The 24,109-nt window shown below is 35.5% G+C and overlaps 1 protein-coding gene and 1 long non-coding RNA gene across 2 annotated transcripts; one reads left to right on the forward strand and one right to left on the reverse strand.

Annotated features, from left to right (window-relative positions):
- Positions 1-3,330: 3,330 nt before the first annotated feature.
- On the reverse strand, positions 3,331-5,166 carry LOC122757206. The gene is made up of 2 exons (XR_006357143.1): positions 4,807-5,166; positions 3,331-4,207 (listed from the first exon to the last, which is right to left on the reverse strand). It is a non-coding gene; the product is annotated as an uncharacterized LOC122757206 (long non-coding RNA).
- Positions 5,167-5,428: 262 nt separating this feature from the next.
- Positions 5,429-22,865, forward strand: LOC6577557 (calmodulin-lysine N-methyltransferase). Its single transcript, XM_002003477.4, has 2 exons — positions 5,429-5,777; positions 21,225-22,865. Exon 2 carries the CDS (start codon positions 21,338-21,340, stop codon positions 22,685-22,687), a length of 1,350 nt encoding a protein of 449 aa, XP_002003513.1. The 5' UTR covers positions 5,429-5,777; positions 21,225-21,337; the 3' UTR covers positions 22,688-22,865.
- Positions 22,866-24,109: the final 1,244 nt, after the last annotated feature.

Here is a 24,109-nt window from a genome sequence, read left to right on the forward strand (position 1 = left end):
TATAACAAGATCTTAAAGTTAGTTAGTTCAACTGCTGCGGATGCCCCATTTTGTTAGAGTAGAGAAAAACACTTACGGGAAAAAGTTTTCAATTGTCGCACAGTTTTAGCTGCTGTCTCGACTGTCTCTGGTGTCCACTTTGATGACGGACTTCCACTGGCTGTGCTGTCAGCCAGAAGCCCCTCCTGCTGTGTGTGTTAATTACCTACGCAAGTCACAGTGCAGCCCAGCGGAAATGCATCAACGAGGACAGCGACAACAGAGACAACAACAAAAACAACACAAACAACAGCAACAGCAACAACATTTTCACTTTGTTTTTATTATTAATAATTATATCGCATGCGAAGCGGGAAACATAGACAAAGAAAGAGATAGCCAGTTGCGATACATAGAGGAGCACAGTGATAGGGAGAGGGACAGGGATGTGCATCACATTTACATGACTGCCCCTAACCGCCGGATGCATGTGTGCGTGTGTCGGGTGTGTGGTGTCGGGTGTGTGGTGCGGGGCTTGGGGTGTCGGGTGTGTGTGTGCGGAACAGCCGACAGACGATGATGTTGACGTAAATCGAATCTGCCAACTGGCTCGGCCGGTTTGTTGCTCCTCTGACTTGTGGTATCATAATTTCATTTTGTTGCTCATCTTGTTGCTGTTGTTGCTGTAATGGCTGTTTGTCAACAGGAAGACGCAGAAGCTTTGACCAACAATATGTAAATATATACATGTGTATGCACATGTATGTATGCATTAATATTGTGCAAGCTCGTTGAATTTAATAAGCCTTCAGGTGCAGCTACAAATGAGGCATGCATTATTTGTGCTGCACATAAAATAAAAAATAATATAAGTATATACATCTATAAAAATAAAATGAAAATAAGGCAACATTTGTTGACTAACAGTTGCTAGATTTGTCCTTCTGCGCTTGGTTATGCAAATGTGCCCTTGAAAATATATTTTTGTTAGCCAAAAACTACAAAAGAACAAAAATATGAAGATTTTTCTTGCAGCGCCAGAAATTCATTTAAAACATTATTATAAAATTTAAACAACAAATTTTTTTTTTGTTAGAATATATATTTTAAATTAATTTAAAAAACTTTTGAATTTGTTAACAAAAAAAAACTTTTCAAAAATAAAATAAATTATGATCAATAAACAAACTATTTTTTTAATATGCTTAATAAAATAGTTAAAAATATATTTTTCTGGGCTTATAAACAAGTGAAATATATTTAAAAATATGTTTGTGTAAGCCTAATTTTAAAATTACAAATAAAAACATATTGATTAGTCGGATATGAATTTGAAAAAAAAAAAAAAATTATGCTCGTATTTTAGTTATAAATGTTGTCTTAATGTAAACTTTATGCAGGAAAGTGTAAACTGTAAACTCTTAAAACATTTCTTAAATTTATTTCCTAATTGCTTCTTAAGGCTTTTTAATTTGTTTGGGCCAACTTTGATAATAGGGTCAGCTTGTCCCTATTCAATTACAGTTTACTTTCATATTCTTTGGGATGCTTTTCAGTAAATTTCGCTTTAATTACGCTGCTTTATGCCCGGCTCAAGATTCGGGTTTTGTTTGCAGACCCAATTAAATTCAATTTCTGGAAAATAGGAGAAGAAAAGAAAAGCAAAAAAAAAAAAAAAAACATAATTGCGAGGCCTACATACATAATATGTCTCTAAGAAAGAAAGGTTTTGCCTTTTTCTGACTCAATTCCATCTTATTGTTATCTCTGTGGGATAGTTATAAGCTCTCGCCCTGCATCTGTCGTTTGTCCATCAATTTGGCACTTAATCAAAACTTACTTTATTTGGCATTAAATTGAAAAGGAAGATGAAAAGAAATGCAAGAACTTGAAAATTTAAAATCAAATATTATATATCAGCAGCTGTTCTTTATGTAGCTCTTTTGCCCTTGCTGTCTGCTTTATGTGTCCCTCATCAAAGTTATTTTTTCTGGGTATTTCCCTTCGTGGCGCATAAATCTTGAGAAATTCAAAAATTGGAGGCGAGCTTAAAGTATAATCGAGGGCTTAACTCTAACCCAGTGTACGATTGCCTTCAGGCTATAAATGAAAAACTCAAGAGGGATAGCTTGGAGTGTGATTGACTAGGGGATATCCTGTTTGCAAATGAAAGCTTGAGAGAAGGGAAACACTGTTCTCTGAATTCCATTTATTTTAATTTTTTTTTAAATATTTGTTTTATTTGTAGTCGCAAGAATGAGAAATGGTTTAGATTAAGGCGTTTAATATCTTGAAATATTTTGATAGTAACATTTTCAGAACAAGTTCTCTTATTTCTTCAGACCATTCTGTTTGAATTGTTGAAATCAAGATTCAACTATTTCCTAATTAAGCTTTGGCTCTGTTATCCTAATGGTATCTCTTGATGGAGATTTAATAAATTTTACATTTGTTTCTTGATTTTCCAATATGACTAGAATATATCTTTTTACATAAAAAAATTGCAGATATATTTTAAAGCTTCTTTCTAGAATAAAGCAATCTTTCAAAGGATTTTTAAATTTGAAATTCACTTTCTTATAATAATATTATTTCACAGTATACGAAAACCATTTAAGAAGTGCTCATTCTACCACTATTAGAACTGATTTGATTCTTTGTTTATCCTTTTTCAATATTTCTATTTCCTAACTGTTCTCACTTTAATAATTGAATTTCCTATGTTACTCGCATTCACACACACAGTTGCAGCCTACCCATGGTAACCTAGTTTATGTTTGCAGGGTATAGCCAAATTGAGCCAACTCAAACTAGGTATTATCCCTAAGCCCTCGCCGCTTTTGTTTGCCTATGTCACAGGCTGCTGGCCCCGCCCACTGTCTGCCCAGGCGAGCAGACGTCTTCGGTCTCAATGTTTTGATTTGGACAACCTTATCGACCAACAGTTTGTGTGAGTCCCTGTATTCATTTTCTGTTCTGTTTTGTTCTGTTCTGTTTCTGTTTTGGTCTCTAACATTTTGCTGGCATTGCCTCGACATTTTTCGTTAGATGTTGTTCGTTTTGATGGGGTTACACCGTTAGTGATGAGGGTGAGTGGGTAGGGGAAGGGGATAGGGACAGCAAGAGGGGCCAAATGGCTGTGGTAGTCGCTCGTTGGAGCTTTACAGTACAAAAAACCGCACAAATGCCAACTGCCTGGCTTTGGGTTACTGGGGTTTTAGCAATGTGACAAGTCGGGCACTCACACACACGCACACAAATACACACACATACACATACAGTTAGCAGCATATATACATACTTACATTAGGTACAGTTACAATTTCGTATTGTTTTTCTCTTTTCAAACAAAAAAAAAAAAAAAAAAAAAAAAAAAAAATGTAACAAATATTTGGAAACCAAAATTTCCGTTTTTCTTTTTTGTAAGGCGCGCGTTGAATAAAAAGAAAATAAATAAAAATACGCACACACACACACACACACACACAGATAGCTGTACATGTGTGTTGTATTAATAAGTATAAATAAATACAAACGTAAAAGAGGCGACAACAATAACAACAACAACAACAATGGCGACAAACTTGTGCAAAACTTTGTCCGTATTCTTTCTTGGCTCTTCTGTCTGTCTTTTCCTGATCCCCTCTCTCGCTCTTTTGCGTGCGACACCCCTTTTCTTACAATCGCCCCCTTTCGCTCGACGATTTCTACGCCTGTTCGTCTGCCTAGGCCATTGCCGTTGCCGTTGCTGCTGCTTCTTCTTTTTTCTTCTTCTTCTTCTTCCTCGCCTTTTATTGTTTTTCGCGCTCAATGCTCGGCACTCGAGACGCCCACAATCGTTCACCTTTTTTTATGAATGAAAATTTTTGCCACTGGCAGTAACAACAACAACAACGAAATGAAAGGCAAACATTTAGCTGTGTGAAATGTGCAAATGGAAAATCATTTAAAGGCAACACAAAAACGAAAACAACAACAATAAACGTATTGGAGACGGTGTGAAACGCGGGCCACGCCAATTTGTAGCCAAAGAAACGTCAATTTGTTGGCACAAGTTCCACAATGCTCGCTCTTGCTCTTCTCTGTTCCCACGAGCTCCTTTTCGAGTGAAATGCAACAAAATTCATTGGGTGGCCGTGCACATGGAATCAGTTCGTTCCCACGCATAGGATCACTGAGTAGGTTGGCATGTAGTGAACCAGAAGCTCTGAATGGATTTCGCGAACAGCTGTGAAAAGTTTGATTAAACACGTTTAAGGGTATATGTGTATATATTTTGATTATGGTTGGTATACTTCTTATGTAATGTATAAATTTATAAATACATAAAATAAATTGAAAACTCATATGTACATACATAAATTAAAATAGAAAATATTTGATTTTTCATTTTTAAATTAAAACAAAATTAGATGGAGTTAAAGCAAATTATGAAGCATAAAAACCCGTTTTTTTTTATTATTTATTAATATTTTTTTTTTTTTTTTTCTATATTAAGTAAGTTTATTATTATTATTAATTTAAGTTATCTGTCATTATTAAGCGTAAAAAACGGTTTCTTTATTATATAATATTTAATTAATAGGATTTTATTTGAATATTAAAAAAAAAGTTTTATTATTATTAGCATTTATTTATTTTGTTAATTTTTTAATAATTTAATTTTGGTTTGATTAAACTCCTTAGCATCTTAACTTGACATTGTATTAAAGGCTTTATTTATTTCAATATTTTAAATAAATTGTATCATTATTATTCATTTATTTTAAGAACATTTCGATATTTAGTCAGTTTTCGAATATTCAATTTTTTTTTTTAACTTCTTACCATCTTAGTTTGTCATCTCATTAAATGCCTTTATTTTTATTGCGAAGGCCTTCAAGCTAATTTTATTTTCCCAGAATGTGAGCGAGAGATGAAGACGTAACTGCTTTACAACGGGAAGTCTGTTCTTTATCGTCTTCCTCTTTCAGTTACTGCCTCTTCTGCTGCTTGTTTTATTTTGTGGTCTCATTTAATTTTCGTTATGCTGCAACAGCAACAGCAACAGCAGCAGCAGCAGCAGCATCAGTAGAAGCAGCCCGGCTTTTGTCTTAATTTCTAGTGATAAGCCGAGTCGTCCGTCGACCAACTGTAACCCGCTCCAACTATGGGTTCTTCTTGTTGTTCGTGCACCCACATAACCAGCGAAGCGTCGAACAGGTTCGCTCAAACATGTTGGCCGCATACGTATCGTGCGCACTGTTTGCAGCGTTTCGGCGATTCAGTTTGCTGCCGTCGCTCATACGCAACGTTGGCCGCGGCTCTATAAAATTAACGAGCTGCCCCTCGTTTCAGTTACAAACCATTTTCAGTTCGTTGTTGTCGCTGGCCGCGTGCGCCTCGCTTCGCAACATAACGGCTCTGTTTGTGTGCGGACGCGTGTGTGTGAATGCGTGTGTTTGTGTGTGAGTGTATTTTTGAAAATAATTAACAACTGAATAAAAATTCAAAAATTCAATTTTCAAAGCGTATTTTTGAAACACATTTGTGCAATTGAAAATGAAATGAAACCAAACAAAAAATTATATTAAAAAAAATAAATAAAAATGAAAAATCAGAATATTGTGTTAATAATTGCGTACATTAAATATCCATAAACTGGCGAAACTAAAAAAATAAGTTTATAAAAAATACAAAAAAAAAAAACAACAATAAAACATATCGTATTCAAAATTTGTTTGCGTACTGAGTTTAATTGCCGCCGAGATTCATTGAATTTTTTATTTCAATTCTTATCAATTCAATTCTTGTGAATGGTAAGCAAAACAATGTTATGTGAGGTTATTTGTAAACATATTTCAGCTTCTGCTGCTGCTCCTCTTTGTTATTGTTGTAGCAGCTGGACCGTTATGTTTCCATTAACTGCAGTCTTTTGTTGTAGTGTAGCATAAATAGCCCGTCTATTGATAAAGTTCCCGTTATCTTAACTAAAACCCACTCAATGCCATGGGCTCTAATGAAACGTATCTTAATCTTCAGACTTGTGACATAGTTCTTCTGTTCAAGTCACTCCAATTTCAAGTTGAAATATTTTATGATTATTTATTTTTCTTTTTTGGCAACGACGAAGAACTGAGCAAGCAGCAGTAGAGCAGGTCAAGGGACCAATTGGCAGAGCTCCTGCTGCTGCTGCTGCTTCGCCTGCTGCTTGTGCTGCTCCTGCTGCTTGGGCTACTGCAGCCAAACTATGCAGTTTGACAGCTGAAAGTCGCACAGTTGGCACTGCAAAAGGTCAACCCGATTGTTCAAGTTGAGTTGCCTGAAATGTGCTTAAAATGTTACAATTTCCAATTGTAATTCAAAACTTTATTTCCAGTTAGGCTATAGAATGTCAGAGCAGCACTTCTCTCTCTCTCTCTCTCTCTCTTTCTCTCTCTCACTCTATTTATATTATTATATGTATATTGAAATGCATAAATAAATTTTTGTTGCTCGTGGCCGTAGATAAAGTAATAAGCAATATGAGATAGCGAAAGTTTTACGGAGCATCGATAGAGAGCGAGAGAGAGAGAGGGGGAGAGAGAGTGGGTGATAAAAGTGTATAATTAAGATGTTCGCAAATTGGCAGCTTAAGGCGTACTTTAAATGTTAAATAATTCATTAGTTAAATTTTGGCAATTGGTTTGAAAAATAATTATAGTCAAATCGCTAAAAGCTGAAAAGGAAAAGGGTCGAAGTAGTAGCACAGTTAAAATACACTATTGATAAGATATTCCTTAATGAAATCGAAGCAAAATATTTGATATAAAATTGATATCATTTAAAGTGTTTATGAAGTTTCAGCTAAGACAATTGGTTTTTGTAGCATTTTGCGATACTTATCATTCAGCGCCACTTAAATACAAAATTTTGATTAAAACAGTGGATTTTTTTCTTCAATTCACTTTTAATCAATTTTAATTTAGCAAATTTTTATAGTATTTGAGACGTAGTAATTTCATATACCACATTTTATTTTGGTTCAATTAACAATAAAAACCTAAGGTATTTTTAAAAGACATACAAAAGTTTAATAATAAAAAATAAATAAAATAAAACAAAATAAAAAATATATCAAGTTGACTTAAGTCATAGTTCAGTTTTCTGCATACAAAAAAATAAAAATAAAAATAAAATAAAAAAAAAAAATTTTTTTTTTTACTATTTTACTTCGAAAAGTAAATTTATTTATTATTGTATGGTTAAAGTTTTATTTATTAAGCCTATTAAATTTAATAATACTTATACATTTTGTCAAGCATAAAACAAGTAATGAACCTTTTTAGTAAACTCTGTTAAATATATTTATATAACAATCACATATTCATATAACATATAATGAATTAATTTAATAAAGCAGATATTAAATTAGGGCAGATAAAGTATCTAAAAAACAGGTATTATCTAAATATTTATCAAATTCTGTTAGAATTTAGATATCTATAAAGTATTCTATTTAAATTCCGTTAAAAATTCGATTTTCGATCAAATTCTTGCTGTAGCTGCAGTGCATTTCAATTGCATAATTAATTTCAGTTTCATGTCCGTTCACCTCTGATTAGTAATTAATTGAGAGGTATTTGCTGGCAATTGCAAATGCTTCAAATGCATTCGATTTACGCTCAGCAATTCGCAGGCATTTGCAAAATTGAGTTCAACTCTTTGCCCAGTTTCTGTAGCTGTATCAGTTTCAGCTCAAGTTTTCTGGTTTGCTTCTCATTTTGATTTATTTGAACGTTCGTTTATTTATTTATTTATATCGCAAATAAAGTTTAGCTGGCGTTTAATTTATTTTAGTGCGCACAGTTTTTGGCGCTGCTTGCAGCGCACGCTGTGCCGCATTTTATGGCCAAATTAAAGTCAAATGTCGCTGTAATTTATTTTCTGCTTGCTTGTTTCTCATTTCAGTGCATACTCCCTCCCTCTCTCTCTTTCTCACTCTCTCTCTCTCTCTCTCCCGCTCTTTTGGGCACTATCATAAAAAGAACGAGATAAATACACATAAATTTTGCTATGCATTTTAAAGTTCAGTTAACGATTTGATGGATAGACACCGAAAATTTATGTGCACTCTATTGATGAATTATACCGCAAATGTGCGTTGGGCGTGTCGCAAATGTGCTGCGATTATGTCGCATCATGTGGCATTACATTTGGGCATGCCATCTTCTCTCCCCTTCCCTTCAATTTCCGCCCTCCCACCCCCATTGCGCCCACTCAGCTTGTCCATCTATTCAAATGCAAAAACAAATTCACATTCATCTAATATCTGTGTCTTTGATCCACTCTATTTCCCTTGCCTGTTCAAATAAATGGCACTAATGTCACACTGATGTGTATTAATTGAGTACAGCTTGCACACACACACTCGCACTCACACACACCGGCACACAGACATCCTTATTCACTCAAACTTATAGCATCGGGGCCATAAATCTAACAAACACCCCTATTGAAATGCTGAGGCGAAAACGTAGATATACATATATACATATACATGTGTATGTGTATGTGCACGAACACACACAAACATATATACGCTCGAGACACCGTGAAAAGTTGAGCCGTTGTTGATTTTCACTACACTTTACGAAAAGCTCTTAAGCTCCCTGACTTCAACAATGCTAATTGGGCGCGAGAGATGCTGTGCATTATAAAATTCCCGGATTACTCATAATTAATGGATTTTATACATATTGTTCTAATCTCATTCTCATTATTATTAAAGAGAAAAAGTAAATCAATATTTTTGGGCATTGTTAAATGTAATTATTAAATATTATTATTGATAAATAATATATAAATATATATAAATTCAGCAAATTCATTAAAAAATAAATATTTGAATAAATCAAAAATGAAATAAAAAATAATAAAAAATTTAATTAATCTATAAACTAACAAATTAATTAATTATTATATTATTATTATAATTATCATTTAAATTATTTTATTATATAATTATATAATTAATGAGCAACAAATATTAATATAGTTTCTAGCATATGAATTTACAAGCACATTTTCAAAATAATTTAAAATAAAGTATAGTACATAAATAATAAAATTCTAAGTATTCATCTATAATATTTCTTATTTTAAATTTATTTAATTTTATTTTATTTATATATATATTTTTTGCCAAGTGCATAGAGGCGATCTGTGTATCATATGGGCTGCACGTTTTGGTTTTCTGACTTATGTTGACCATATGTGGCACTAATGTGTGTGTTGGTGTGTGTGACTATGTTTCATCGTGTATGTGTGTATATGTGTGTGTAAGTGTAATTGTGTGTGGGTTTTTGCGGCTTGTGCCGGCTATTGTCCTTTGTGCTGGCTGCTGCCTCAATTAAGTTTGAGCCATCTCTCTCTTTCTTTTTCTCTCACTCTCTCTCTCTTTCTCTCTCTCTCTCTCTTTTGCCTCTTATGCTTTTCAATTTCTCAGCTAGCAGTCGAAAGTTTGGTCGGCTCAGCATTTTCTATGCGGCCCTGTCCGAAACAATTAGTGCAAGCGATACAAAAGCAACAACAAGCCAAATACACAACATACACACACACACACACACACACAACACACAGAGGCCATGTGTTATCGCTGTGTATGCTCGTGTTTAAACAGTTGGCGTCAAAATTATAATTAAAACGTGCATCAAAGTCATATAGGCTGCGCAGCATGTCACAATTTTGTTGCCCTGCTGTGTGTGTGTGTGTGGTTGTGTTTTCGTTGTTGTTATTTTATTATTTTTTGATTTATCGAGCCTTGCCACTTGACATTGTGTCCTTGTAACTTAATTGAATTTTTATTGCCAAGTTTGCATAATGTGCGCAACTATCTGAGCTCAGTTCTTGTCGGATGCGGCGTATACGTAATGCACTCAATCGCCAACGCGCATTACGTATACGCTGCGTCAGCTCAAAAATATGCAATCCTTGGTCTTGGCCGCGCACAAGCTCACAAATACACACACAGCCAAATGCTTTCGACTATTATGGGCAGATAAGAACTAGATACAAATACCAAGAGGAAGGATCGCCTCATTTTAATTGTAGGATAGTCAATAGTAAATTATGTATGTTTTGAATGTACATCTAAATTATATTACATATCGCATTGTTCTGATTGTCTCAATCCCTTAATCTTTTATCCTGCTTTAAGTAATATTCGTGATATTATCAATTTTACTGATAATTTATTTAAAGTATCGCTGTTATCGATAAATAGCTTTAGCAAGCAAGCAGACAACAGACGAACATGTTTATTAATTAATGCAAACAAATTATCGTTTAGCCCAATAATCGATAACTTATGCAGACATAACTCATATCATATAATCAACTGCTTTCATTGCCTTTTTTTTTTGTCATCTGAAACTCTCTGTAAAAATTTCGATTTTACATAAAATATTCAATCATATTAGCTCATCTATCAATGAAATTGTGTCCCTTTTCTCATTCATTTCACAAAATTTCATATCAATATTATAATTGGTCAATAGGAATAGCTATCGATTATTTAATTTATCGAAAACCTATGCAAAGATTATTTATAGCGTATAGCCAAGTCGCATATACTTTTTTATTTTAAAACTATTTTTTCGTTGCAGTTGCAACGATTTTCTGATAAGCGGCATTTGGCCAACATTTAGTTGCCGCGATTGCTATTGTTGTTGTTGTTGTTGTTGCTGTTGCTAGTACTTGGCTTGTCAGTCAGGCAGTCAAGCAGTCATGCTGTTAGTCATGCAGTCATTTAGTCAGTTAGCCCGCCGAGGGCACTTTCAAAATTGCATGCGCCAAACTGATTTTTCATTCATTGTAGCTTTTGGTATTTGTTGCTGTGCGCTGCTTTGCTTTAGCGGTTGTTGTTGTTGTTGTTGTTGTTGTTCCCGTTTCTGCACATGCACTTTTCACATTTTCCCAGCTCAGCTCTCGACCAGTGACAGACACACGCGAACTGTGTTCATTCTCCTTTTTCTTCCCATGCCTTATTCAATTGACCAACACCCGCCGCCCCGCTACGCCCCGCGCACACGTGTCAAAGTTCATTAGGAAAATAAATGTTGCTTTATTTCTGTTGCCTTTTGCCTATGGTAGGGCTTAAGTGCCCAACCAAGCGCATTTACTAAATGGTTTTCATATTTTAAGCCCCTTTTGTTGTTATTTGTTTTGTTTTGCTTTCCTTTTTTTAGAAAACAACAGTTTTTTAATTGAAATTCAGATATATATGTATATATACATATGTATGTATATGTATATAAATTGGCAAATGAAATTGTGCAATCAAATAGATAACGAAAACGAATGCAACTTCGGAGTGTAATTTGATTTATGGTGAGGGGAAAAAGTGCACAGCTACGAGTATTTCTATTATATGCAACTCGTTTTTAAGCTAGATAGATTTATGGTTTCAATATGTTTTATTTTGCTTGCATTTGCTATCTAGTTTCTGATTGTTTTGCTAGTTGAAATGGAATCAGCTTAGGCTCATATTGGAAATGAAAATCAAATTGAAAATCTAGAATACATCGAATTTGGCTTAGCATGAGCTCTAAATAATATGACTTTGAAGAATAGAAAGAAAATCTGTAAAAGTAGCTTTTTATATTAAAATAAAAACTAAAAAATGCCTAAAATTTAGTGAAAACTCAGATTTATAACTTTTTAAATTTTGGATAAATTAGTTATCATTATATATGAATCATATGAAATTTAAAATATATTTTCATATTCGCAATGAAGTACGATCGTTATATATAAAGTATAATACTTATGTATATATGTATATTGGGAAAACAATTTCCCAAATTTACATCCACACTAAAACTTAAGTTTTAAACATTATTCTAATGTTTTTACAAGCATATTATAAGCCGACCCACTTATCTTTAACGATTATGTTGCAATTCAAATAGATTGCCAGGATACGCACAATTTGTCACACAGATATCCCTCCGTCTCTGTCTCACTCTCTCTCTGTGACCAGTTTTCCAGCAGGTCAGGTCACGCCCACCCCGCAATGTCTTAACAAGGGGTCCTAGGGAATATTTGTGTCGAAGATTTGTGGAGCTTTGGCAACGGCCGCTCACAGTTCATTCACAGTCAATAAACATGCCAACGAGCCACTTGGATGCTCAACAAAACTGTCGCAAATATTGAGTTCAGCCTGGCCGTGCTCAATCTCATACTCTCAAACTATCAATCATGTTGCTACCCATGTGACATGGACCTTCAACCAGTTTCCTGCAAAGGTAACGACTTATGGCCAGAAAAGGTCAATTGAGAACAGTCGTTGCGGACGCTTCTATGCCTCCCACATTGTGAATGATGTTTACTTAGGCACGCTGACCCAGTCGCCGTCCATGCTCCAGATAGCAGTGGCTCTCCATCTGCTTCTGCTTCATCGTTGGGGGCAACTAACTTGTTGTGCGTGCGAGTGCTGAAGCGTGCCAGGCTTTCCAGCTGAGTGATGAAAGCATTTAAGCATCCCCAGCAGCACTAAGTTCCCACACCGCTCCAGCCAACGCACCCCCGCTCAACCCGTGCCCTCTATGCACCAGAGGAGCACTTACGTGGCACGCAACAGCGTCAGTGAACAGCAGCAGTAGCAGCATCAGCACCAGCACCAGCCCAGGAATAAAACTCACTCATGCCACTCGAGCCATAAATGTGACAGTACACTGAGCCAAAAGCATTTATAATGAACCAAAATTAAATCACTTGTATGTAAGTAATATTACTTAAAAGCCAGCAATTAGACTTGATCGATAAATATCGCTTTCATTAACGAAGCAAAACTTTAGAAAGAATATTTGTCTATGAACTCTGAATAGTAAGTTAATTTGAATAAGTTGTTTTTTTTGTTTGTTTTTTTTTTTTTTTTTGTATATCAGAAGCCTGAATTTCTAAAATCGATAAATATTGATGTATAGTTAGCAGCAAATATATTTTATATGACAATTGCCAAAGTTTATGATACTCGCTATTATCACTATTATTCATACTATCGATATTATATATTTGTCGATTAGATATATGTATATCGATTTTTACATTTTGATTGCTCCTTTTACTGCTAATTAGTTGCACGCATTTTCTGTCAGTGAGTTGAAAGTCCAACATTGTCAGTGGCAACCGGCAACTGGCAGCTTGGAAACCTTTAACCAGAGCCGGAGCCAGACGATGACATCGAGACACGTCGCCTCTGTCAGTTGCTGCTGATGCTGACGCCGCTGCCGCTACCGCTGCCGCTGCCTCTGCCTCTGCCGCTGCCACTGCCTGTACCATTGCCTGTCAGCTACGACTATTCCTGCTTTTGCTGTCAGCTGCACCTCAGGCAGTGATCTGCCCACCCACGACAGCGTTGACTATTTATAGACTGACATTGTGTCCATGTAGCATGCAGCATGTAGCATGTCGCACGTTCTCCCGTTACCTTAGCCGTTGGCTTGTCAAAGGACAGCCCCAGAGCACAGGCACAGGCACAGGCACAGGCACAGGCACAGGCACTGTTAGGCTGTAACTGACTCTGAGGAGATTTCATGTAGCTATGGCAATGTTGTTGAGAAACAGGAGTGTATCCATAAAAATGTGAGTGTGTATGTGTATGTGTGTGAGTATGTTTATTGCGCAAACAATTTGCCTGCTTGTTTATTTATGGCTCTATTTATTTATTTGCAACAACGTCAATGCAGTTTTCTGTACTTTACTTTTCTTTTTCTTTATTTTTCTTCTTTTTTTTTCTGCGCAATATGATGTATTACGCTGGCTTTATTTATTTATTAAATTAATGCCAAAAATATATGCAATTTGGCCGACTAATTGGCTCAGCACGTGGCATTTGCTAGCTAAGTGGATTATTATCGTAGAACATTTTCCGATTTTCCGCTGTTCCCTTCTTCTTCAGCTTTGTTTGTTTGGCATCGTCTGTTTTTGATGTTTATGTTAATTTTGGCGCTAACGATGATGTTTGCCACACTTTCCCCTTGCCACTCTATCTCTCTCTTTCTCTTCCTCCCTCTCTCCCTTCCTCACTCTACTGTATCCTGACTTTTTCGCTCTGAAATTTCGTTCATTTTGAAATTATGGCGCCTGCCAGCAAACAAATTTTTGTCAGCTCCAATGATTAAGAACGCGACAATGACTTTTACAAATGCCTTTAGCAACGACCTCAGCTTGCTCAAAGTACAAATACACATACAACCACGTACATATACATGTATGTCTGTGTGTCTATCTATGTCATAGAGTCTCTTTGTAGCTGCGCTGTGAAAAGGTCAAGCGATTCTCTGGTTTCAAATTTTCTCTTTTTTTTATTCTCGCTTTTATTTTATGTATTGTAGCTTAGCTGCCCAAGATAATCACTGCTTCTAGCGCCACGCCCACAACGCCCAATTATGGCGACTTTAAGCCATTTCAACACAAATGTTTTACATATTTGCCTTATGCAATTAATTCTACTAGAGTCGAATGTGACCTGCTCTATGAATATATTTTACCTAAAATGTTTTTAAATTTAAAGAATTATATTCGTGTGATATATTTATTTTTAAAAATATTTTTTTTTATACATAAAAACTTGTATAAACAAAATGTATTATTATTTTAATAAGCAGCGCTGTAGGATGTGAAAAAGTGCCTGGAAAACATTTAGCTCAGTCAGACAGCGGAGTAGGAGTCGCCTGTTGGGATGACATCAAAAATGTAAATTTTATTTTTAAGTGACACGTGGCTTAAAGTGTGCCCTAAATACAATGCATATAAAAAACCAAAATTAAAAGTAGCCACAACAAAATTGATGGATGTAAAAAGTATGTATTGCTGCAGGTGCGAATGTCAAAGAACCGTACAATAAATCAATAAGTAAAATATATAAATATATAACTATTGTTTGATATGGTGGCTACACACACATACATAGGTAAAGTGCCAAGTCATCCGAAAAGGGATTTGCAACAAATGCAGGGATCCTTGAACTTTACGCTGAATGTCAGCGTGAAGTTCGACTACCTTACGGGTAGACTGAGGGAGTGAGAGAGGTAGAGACTGAGAGTGAGAGAGGGAGGGGGAATAGAATCAAACACACGTGTCTGCCTCAGACAGCTGCAGAATATGTGCCACGCCCCGCGCGACCAAAGCGTCTTGGCCAACTGTGACTGGCAGGCAATAAAAACGTGGCTGACACTCGGCCAAGCACTTCCGCTGTACTACATAGCTTATGCAAATAATTTAATTAATATTTTATTAAGGCAACGCAAAGCTCCCGAGGCAATTCCCAGCGGCATCTCCAATGCATCAAGTGGGGCAAAAAAAAAAAAAAAAAAACAAAAACCAAAACCAAAGAATATGAAATTGAAATATGAGTTTTTTTTTCTCGTGCTGCATTAATATATATGTATTTACATAACTTGCAGTTGCTCGAGGACTTTTCGCATACACATTTCAGTGAGGAGATGATGCCGTTGCATTTAAATGCATAAATATACATACATAGGAAGATAAATAAAGATATGCACGTATATATTTAAAGATAAATAAATGCCTTGCCTGCAGCCGCGCAAAAGTTCGATTCGCATCAGCTTACGACAGTAAATCTGCCTTAATGTTTAGTAAACAGTAAACAAATCGCCAGCGAAACAAACACACATGCACACACACACACTCAGGGATGGACAGATAGACAGTGAGGACAGCTAGACGGACAGCTAGTTGCTCATAAATCGATGGGCATTATGGGCGCTAATAAAAGTTTAAGACGCAAGCACAAAATTTTAATCGAGCGCACATTCATTTGTTTTGGTTTTTTTTTTCTCCAGATTACGCATACCCCGCGTAGGTTGATAATGTTCTATATGCCTCTATAGGTCTTACAAACAAGCTCTATTATTTGATCGTCTGCAGTTGGGTCATTTTTAATACATTTGCAAGTATTTCTCTTTGATCTGTCTTCAAATTAAAAATGAATCGATTTATTTATTATTGTGGGAATTTTTTATATTTTGTTTTTGTTTTTTGTTTTTTTAGTGTGAGGTATTCCGAGATTGCGGGAATGCACAGCATTCATCTTGATCAGATTTTGATTATGATTATTAAAGTGTTATTTTTATGATAGAAAAAAATGTGAAGTATTTTTTCTCCCTTTTGCTTTTGTTATTTTTGCAGTAGCTTAAAGTTCACAGACATTGCTTTAAGCATTTTGAATGCCAGCTGAAAAGGTCAGCTGGAAAGCAATTTGATTTTAATTTGGCATTATGACTTCTATCATTTCGAGTCTGTCTAATATACATTTTAATTGTATTTACCGTTTTAAAAAACTGTTTCAACTGCTGTTATTCAGTGACATCCAAACTGTGGTTTAATATTAGTATAGCCTATTGATTTCTTAACTTATTTTCTGTTTATTTAAATTATCATTTGACAGAAGCCATCAGGTGGGCGTGGCCCACACTTTCACTGTTTTATCTTTATTATCAAAAGTATCGGCAAGGTATATTCAATTCGCCTTGATAAAATTACTGTCTGCGCGTCTGCTCATAATTGAGTTAGATCTTATTATCTGCCTAGCGCGTTAACGAAACCCTTTATAGTCAGATTCCCAGACTTTATCTATAGCATAATGTATACATTTAGAGTGTGTGTGTGTGTGTTCGTGTGCTTTGTCGTTCATGGCTTCAAGGTTAGCTACCGAGAAAAAAAAATCCGAAAAAAGCTGAGCAAATTTCATGACAGTGAATGTAATAAATAATGAATTGTAAGAGTTTACGCGAGCAATGAGTGAAGCATATGTACATAAAAGGCAGATGCACTGAGAGAAAATTAGTCCAACAATTAATGCAGGCGTAATTTATGTATAAATAATTATAAAGGTGTTAAGACTTATAAATCAAACGAAAAAATAAATAATTAGAAATTTGTTACTTAAGGAAAATAGTAATACAAAAAGAAGAAAAAAAAAAAACAAACAATTGATGCACAAAATCAAGTTGCTTTTTTTTTTAGTTTAGTTAGTATTATTAAATTACGATACTAACCTCTGTTAAATTTGATATAATTTATTAGCTTTATATGTTATCTACTAATTTTTATTTATAATTTGCTATATCGCAAAATAAAATATTTTTTTTTGTTATATTCAATTGTATGTTTTATGATGTTGTTTTCATATGTTTTTTCATATGAAGAAAATTTGACGAATTCTTTTCAAAAATAATTTTGGAAACAATAACTTATTTGTATACATATTACCTAACTACTTGTCTGAGTGTTAACAGTGTAAACATTTTACACGCACACATACTTACATATGTATGTTTATAACATATTATGTGTTTGTGTATGTGTGTGTGTGCGAGTGTGCGTATGTGAGCCATATAAGTTTGCGTGCTGCGGCATCGTTGACACGGAACGGCAAGTGAAATGAAACAGCGCAGCTGGGAAGATATTTGGAGTTGGAGGGCGTGATATAGGCAGGCGGAGCAGTTGCCTGCCGACGTCACTCATTCACTTTGGGATTGGGTGATGCGTGTATGTGTGTGGCATTTGGAGAACCTTTTCGCTTTGTACTTTGGCCCTCAACTTTATTTTTTTTTTGTCTCGTCACAGTTGCCACTTGCCACTTGCCACTTGGTCGTGGAATTGAATTGAGCGCGCCGAAATTCGCACACAACGAAAACTTTAAATTACAATCAGCCACGCCCACTTTTGGCGCACCATCCTTCTCATTGTACTTGCAAATTTACTTAATGTATACTTTTAGGCGTGTTCATTGGCCGCCAGGCCTCGGCAGGTGTTTGCTGGCTGGCAGACAGGATCAGTTAGCATATCCGCCGGTTAGCCGGCGCATTATGTAAACATTGAAGCGATTTTTCGATTTTATTGTGCTCTTAGCCAGTGCTTAAAGTTTACTCAAAGACTTAAGTTGTTGGCCAGGCAACGCCGACCCGAAGCCCCCTATTCTAGTTTCGTGTTTCCCAAAAAACTTTGCCATCCAACTGCGCAATATTCATGTTTTCAAATATGTAAATCAACATTTTCGACGGTGCGCATTAAACAAGTTTCCAAAAAGTTTTCAGTTCGACGCTAGCTAGAATGGATTGCGGAGTGCTTCAAAGTTATTAATGTTTGATCAAGTGCGCGTCTTATCAAAATGAATTTAGTTGGAATTGTCTGATTTTGTTGTTGCTGACCCCCCATTGTTGGGGCTGAAGCAGTTGATGAATTATTGAAATAGCTGAAAATTTAATGTTGTCTTTTATTTGACATTTCAGAGCTTAATTAAATTGCTTTCATATTTTTATTTTTATTTTTTTTTAACCAGAATGTTTACAAGTTTTCTACTTTGGTGACAAATTTCTTTTAAATTTTTTTATTAGTTGAATTAAAAATATATTATTTCGAACCGTGTATACCAATTTTGGTATTTTTTCACTCTCCTTTTTTTTATAGTTTTTATGTATAACAGTTTTCGAGTAGAGAAGACTTCGCATATAGCAGCTCTCATTTGTTTATGTACAATTCTTGTCATGTTTTACAGTTTTTATATATAACAGTTTTTGTAAATAACAGCCTTCATGTTTATTCGATTTTGTGTATATCACTTTTTGTTTACAACAGTTTCTGTGTATATATCAGTTATTGTGTTTCACAAATATTGTGCATAAATATTTGTTATATAACAGTATTTGTACTAATATTTAATATAAAGTCTTAACTACTTTTCTTAATATAGTCTTGACTAAGATATAAGCTACTAAAGTTAAGCCTATGAGCGGGACACTTGAGCGGTATCAAGTAATCTCCACGTGCCATGCTATTGTTGCCTTGACAACACGGCGTATGCGTAGTATGTAAAAAATAATTTACAAGTCAAGCATTTTTTTTATCACATTCGCGCGCGCTTTTTGATAAGCCAAAAGGTAAACGCTAAGAGCTCTGCTTATCATATTCATTGTTTTATCTAAACTCCACCTCTGCTCGTTGATTTGCTGCGACTTGAATAAAAGTAAATATCGTTGTTAAAAAAAAATAAATAAATAAATAAATTTTGTCGTTATATAAGTAAATTGGAGTCCTGGAGGCATTTACGCCAATTAAGTGTTGCCATAGCCGTTGACGTTGGCTTCCGCATCTGCTTTCAAACGGCAAGATGATGGATGAATGAAGCTGCACGCATACGCAGACCCTCTCTCTCTCTCTCTGTTTCTTTTTCTTTCTCTTTATCTCTGTCGCATACATTCCGAGTCTGTTACGCCTTCAGCTTCCGTTTTAAATGTCTGCTCTGCTTTATAACAGAAAAATTCCATTGGCACCACACATTCCTTCCCACTCACACTCACACACACACACACAAACACACACACAGTAGCCTTGATTTGTGTGAATTTTAATTGCGCTGACTTTGATTACGCATTATCCAGAGACGAGCAGGTGTCGTGGGTCAGCCAGGTATGCCACCCACATACAATCACCCGCGCTTTAATCAGAATTGTACGTCTTCTTATCGCGCACAGGCTCCATATGTTTTTGCTGTTGCTGTAGTGAATGCCCTATGCCTCAGGCAGTCAAATGTTCAGTTCAGTTCCCATTGTTTATTTGTGTTTACATATATATATATATATATATGTGTGTGTATGCAAATATAAATATGTATTTATTTTGCTTTGCTCACCGCATCAGCACAATTAAATTTTGTTACAAGCTGTAAATTTTCTTCATTTTTTGATGAATTACGATGACTAAGAAAGGCGCCAAATGTTGCCAAAATTGGCATAAATCTTGTTTTCTCTTTCATATACATAATATATAATATATTTTTTAAATATATAATTTCGCAAAATTTTTATACATACAAAATACATTTAAAACTATTTTTTGAACATTTTAAAATGCAATGAACAAAGTAATGTTGGAGTTTGTCATGGGTATAGTCTAATTTTATTTTTTGTTATTATTATAAATATTAATGAACATAGACTATTTAGCCACCTCAAGCATATATGTATATAAATTATTGAGCATCGTAATGAGGTATTCCAATTTAACTATGCGTGTCTGTTGGCATATATATCTGCTTCTATTTCTGTTTGTAAGTCTCTCTCTCTCTCTCTCTGCCCTCTCCCTGTCTATCTTACAGTCCGGCTCTCCGTCTGAAGCCCTTATCAAAAGAAAGGGGTAAAGAGCTACATAAGATCATTTAAGTTGTCTATATGTATGCAGCAGTGTTCATTTGGTTTTTATATTTGAGTAAAACGAAGCTAGAGTGCAGCTGAGAGCAGCAGAGAGTGTTCCCATTGGTCACTTAAAGCTCGGCTGCAACGAGGCCTACCTGGAGTCGGGCTCAACATTTGAGCATGGCGTATTTTTTGAGTGAAAGTTGCACTATATAAAGGGCAACAGCTGCAGCATTTCCTCAGTCGCCTGGTGGGGGTCAGTCATTCAGTGCAGTGAAGTGAAGTGAAGTGCAAAATACTTCAAAAATACAAAATACTTAGAAAAAATACTTAGAAGAAATTAAAATAACTTAAATTAACTAGAAGACTAACGAAAACGTAATAATAAAAAAAAAAAAAAAAAAAAAAAAAAAAAAAAAAAATGCTGGCATTTGCATAGCACTATAATTGCTGCATTTTCAAGAAAATTCACAAAAATTTAAGGAAAGAGTAATGCCCGTATGCATATATATAACATTTTATACAAAGAAATGTTTTAAATTAATCACATATGTTACAAAATGCATTAGCTAATTTATTCATCATCTGTATGGAAAATAAAAACAAATGTTTCACACATTTTGTGCATTATTTTTAATAAGCTCATATTAAAGAGAGAAAAAATGTTTCTACTTGCCTCGCCAGAAATTCCTCAGCTTAAGTATTCAAATGTCTGTAGATGAAAAATGTTGCAAATTTGTTTTAACTTATTTTTCTTCATCTTCCTCTTGTATACGTCTAGCAGATTAGCTAAAGATTTATTATTGCTTTTTGCAGTCGTTTATGGACAGAATTTACATTGGAATGGCTATTAAAAATTTATAATTGCAAAATAATGGGGCAAAAGACTTGAGGCGAGTCAAAATGGCAAAAGTTGTTGGCGGTTAATTTGAAAAGTTGATGCCACCAAAAGCTGCCACAGCTGCCGCAACGTAAATCTCTGTTTTTATATATAACTTACTAAACTTTTTTTTTACAATATTCTACATTGTATATATATTTCTTTAATTTTTTTCTTTTTAGCACAACATGCAGTAATTGGGCTGAAAACTGTCAAAGTGACAGAGACAGGGAGAGAGAGAGAAGAAGAGCGAGAGGAAGAGATAGAGAAAACTACTTGAACGGAACCTGAAAAAATGTCAACTAACTTAGTACAAAATAAATCAAACAAAAAAACAAAACTGAACAGTAATTCGGAGCAGCTGAACGAGAAGGAAACCAGAGGAAACGTAGCGTTTGAGGCCCTGGCGAGTCCAAAACATATTGCAACCATATCGCAGATGCTGCAGTACGATATCGATAATACGTTGAATGCTCTGAAAGAGCAACAGCGCCATGCGCTAATGGAACAGACAACAAATATCATAAGCCAACAGCACATCAATAGCAGCAGCAGCAACAACAACAATAGCAACAGCAACAGCAACTCGGATCTGGATAACAACGTCGAGATGCCAGCCGAAAGCCAGAGCCAAGTGGGCAGTCCCAGCGTTGAGCTAGAGGTGGAAGATATTGTCACTGGCAAATCCTGTTTGGGTGTTGCCAACGGCTTTATGCCACCCACGCCGCCAGCCACGCCCAATTTGCAGAATACGGCGCAAAAGCGTTGGCGTATACTGGCCAAAGTATTGCGCAAGGATTCGGAGGAGACGGTCAGCTCGTCCAGCGATGAGTTCGGTGAGGAGCAAACAGCATCGGTGCGACGCTTTAAAAGTTTCGATCTGCTGCGCCAGGACAGTTTCGAGGATCACCTGAGCCTCAAGTGCTTGGGCAAGACAGAGAACTGGTACAAGTATCGCATGCAGCTGCACAACGATATCGAATACTCTGTCAATATACATCACATGGAGCGCCAGCTGACTGCCAGCGATTTGATGGGCTTCAACAATACGGGCAACATCTGCGTCTGGCCATCGGAGGAGGCACTGACGGCACTGGTGCTCTCCGATCTGGGCGCATATCGTGGCAAGTGGATATTGGAGCTGGGCGGTGGCTTCACTTCGCTGGCTGGTCTGATGCTGGCCAAGTATGCCAAGCCCTATGCGGTGCATCTAACGGACGGGAACGAGGTGAGCGTGGAGAATGTGCGCAAAACTGTTTGCCTCAACGAGCTCAGCTGCTATACCAAATGCTCCGTGCTCAAGTGGCAGGAGGCGACGGCGCGTGCGGCGGCGGAGCAAGCGAAATTCGAGTTCATATTGTGTGCGGACTGTTTGTTCTTCGATGAGGCCAGATCGGCGCTGGTCGATACCATCTGGTATTATTTGGCGCCCCAGGGCGTGGCGCTCATCATGGCGCCCCGCCGTGGTCGCACGCTGAACGTGTTCCGGGATGAGTGTGTGGCGCGTGGCTTTCGCGTCGACCTGGCCACACGCTACAACGAGACCATCTGGCAGCGGCATCTCCAGCTGAAGGCGGACTCGGCTCTCTACGACGAGGATCTGCACTATCCGCTCCTACTACGACTCTGCAAATCTCATAGCTAGAGCTCAGCGATCTAGCAAACCAAATGGGACACGGGCGACGGGGTGCGGCTGCCTAAGTAGGTTCAATTAATGTTTAGTCAATGGTTTAGTTTTTAGCAAGCAAATTCCAGTTTACACCTAAAACAAAAATTTTTAAAATAAATATTAAAAAAAAAAAAAAAAAAAAAAAAAAAAAAAACACCAAAATGGACTCGATAAGCCTAATGAAAATTATTCCTACCACACACCATATTGAAGAAAAAAATTAAAACAAAAATATTTAAAGCAAAAAAACATTTGTTTGAAGGTTGGCTAAAAAAAATTTTTATAATTGGTAATTTTGTCTTAATTTTTTTATACCACAACCGGTTCCTTTCTTCGTGCTGAATTTCTAACAGACAAAGAAACAATTTTACTATATCTAGTATGTTTTAAATATACTCCATTTAGCATACATCCATTAGCTTATTGTAATAAGTTCATTAATTCTCTGTTTCCTGTTCTGTTTTATACAAAAAACAACTATTTTTGTTTATAAAAAAAAATATTAAATCATTTTATTTTTATTTTTAAAACGAAAACAAAATTTTAAAAAAATTAAAGTTTAATTATTTTAGGATTTCTCTGAAATTTAATTTGGAACAGATTTGCTTTAATTTATTTGCGTTAAATTGTTCATTGATTATATTTAATCCTTTATTTTTTAAATGTATATTTTCTATAAATTGATATTTATTTTCTATAATTTATTGAGCTATTCCACAAAATAATATGAAATTAAAAACCAACCAACTAAAAACTTTAATCTAGTTAAAGCACTGTTAGATTCATATTAGCAAAATTCCTTTGATATGTATATTTAATTTGCGGTTATTCCACAAACACAAATACTCTATATTATAGTTAAAATATATATATGGTTTACAACAAATACAAGAACACACACGCAAACACATATACACAAACACAGCTACACACACTCACCCAGACACACACAAGTATTATTTAAATTTAATTTAAGGCCTTAGGCTGTTTTTATTAAACACTATGAGGTGAATGAAAACCAGAAGAAATTTCCTTAAACGTAAAAGAAACTACAAATATGAAATTATAAAGATACTAATATAGATATATATATATTTATAAATATATATAGATATATACTATATATAGCAAAAGTAAACGTTGCCAGCGCTCGACCAATTAATTAATAGTTAATTAAAATTAGTTTATGTAATTATAGAGCATGTGTTAATCGTTATATGATGAATGACTACGATAATGATCGCAATGATGATGATGACGATGTTGATGATGAACTAAATACAAATACAGTATCGAATGCCATAAACACATGTGTCTTCTTATTCTTCTTCTCTCGCTCAGTTGTCATATACCCTAATGAATGTGAAACAGTAAGTATGCCTCGCCCCCTATCCGATG

This window comes from Drosophila mojavensis, unplaced genomic scaffold (assembly GCF_018153725.1).
Source record: "Drosophila mojavensis isolate 15081-1352.22 unplaced genomic scaffold, ASM1815372v1 contig_36, whole genome shotgun sequence".
In the NCBI taxonomy this organism is placed as follows: Eukaryota; Metazoa; Arthropoda; class Insecta; order Diptera; family Drosophilidae; genus Drosophila; species Drosophila mojavensis.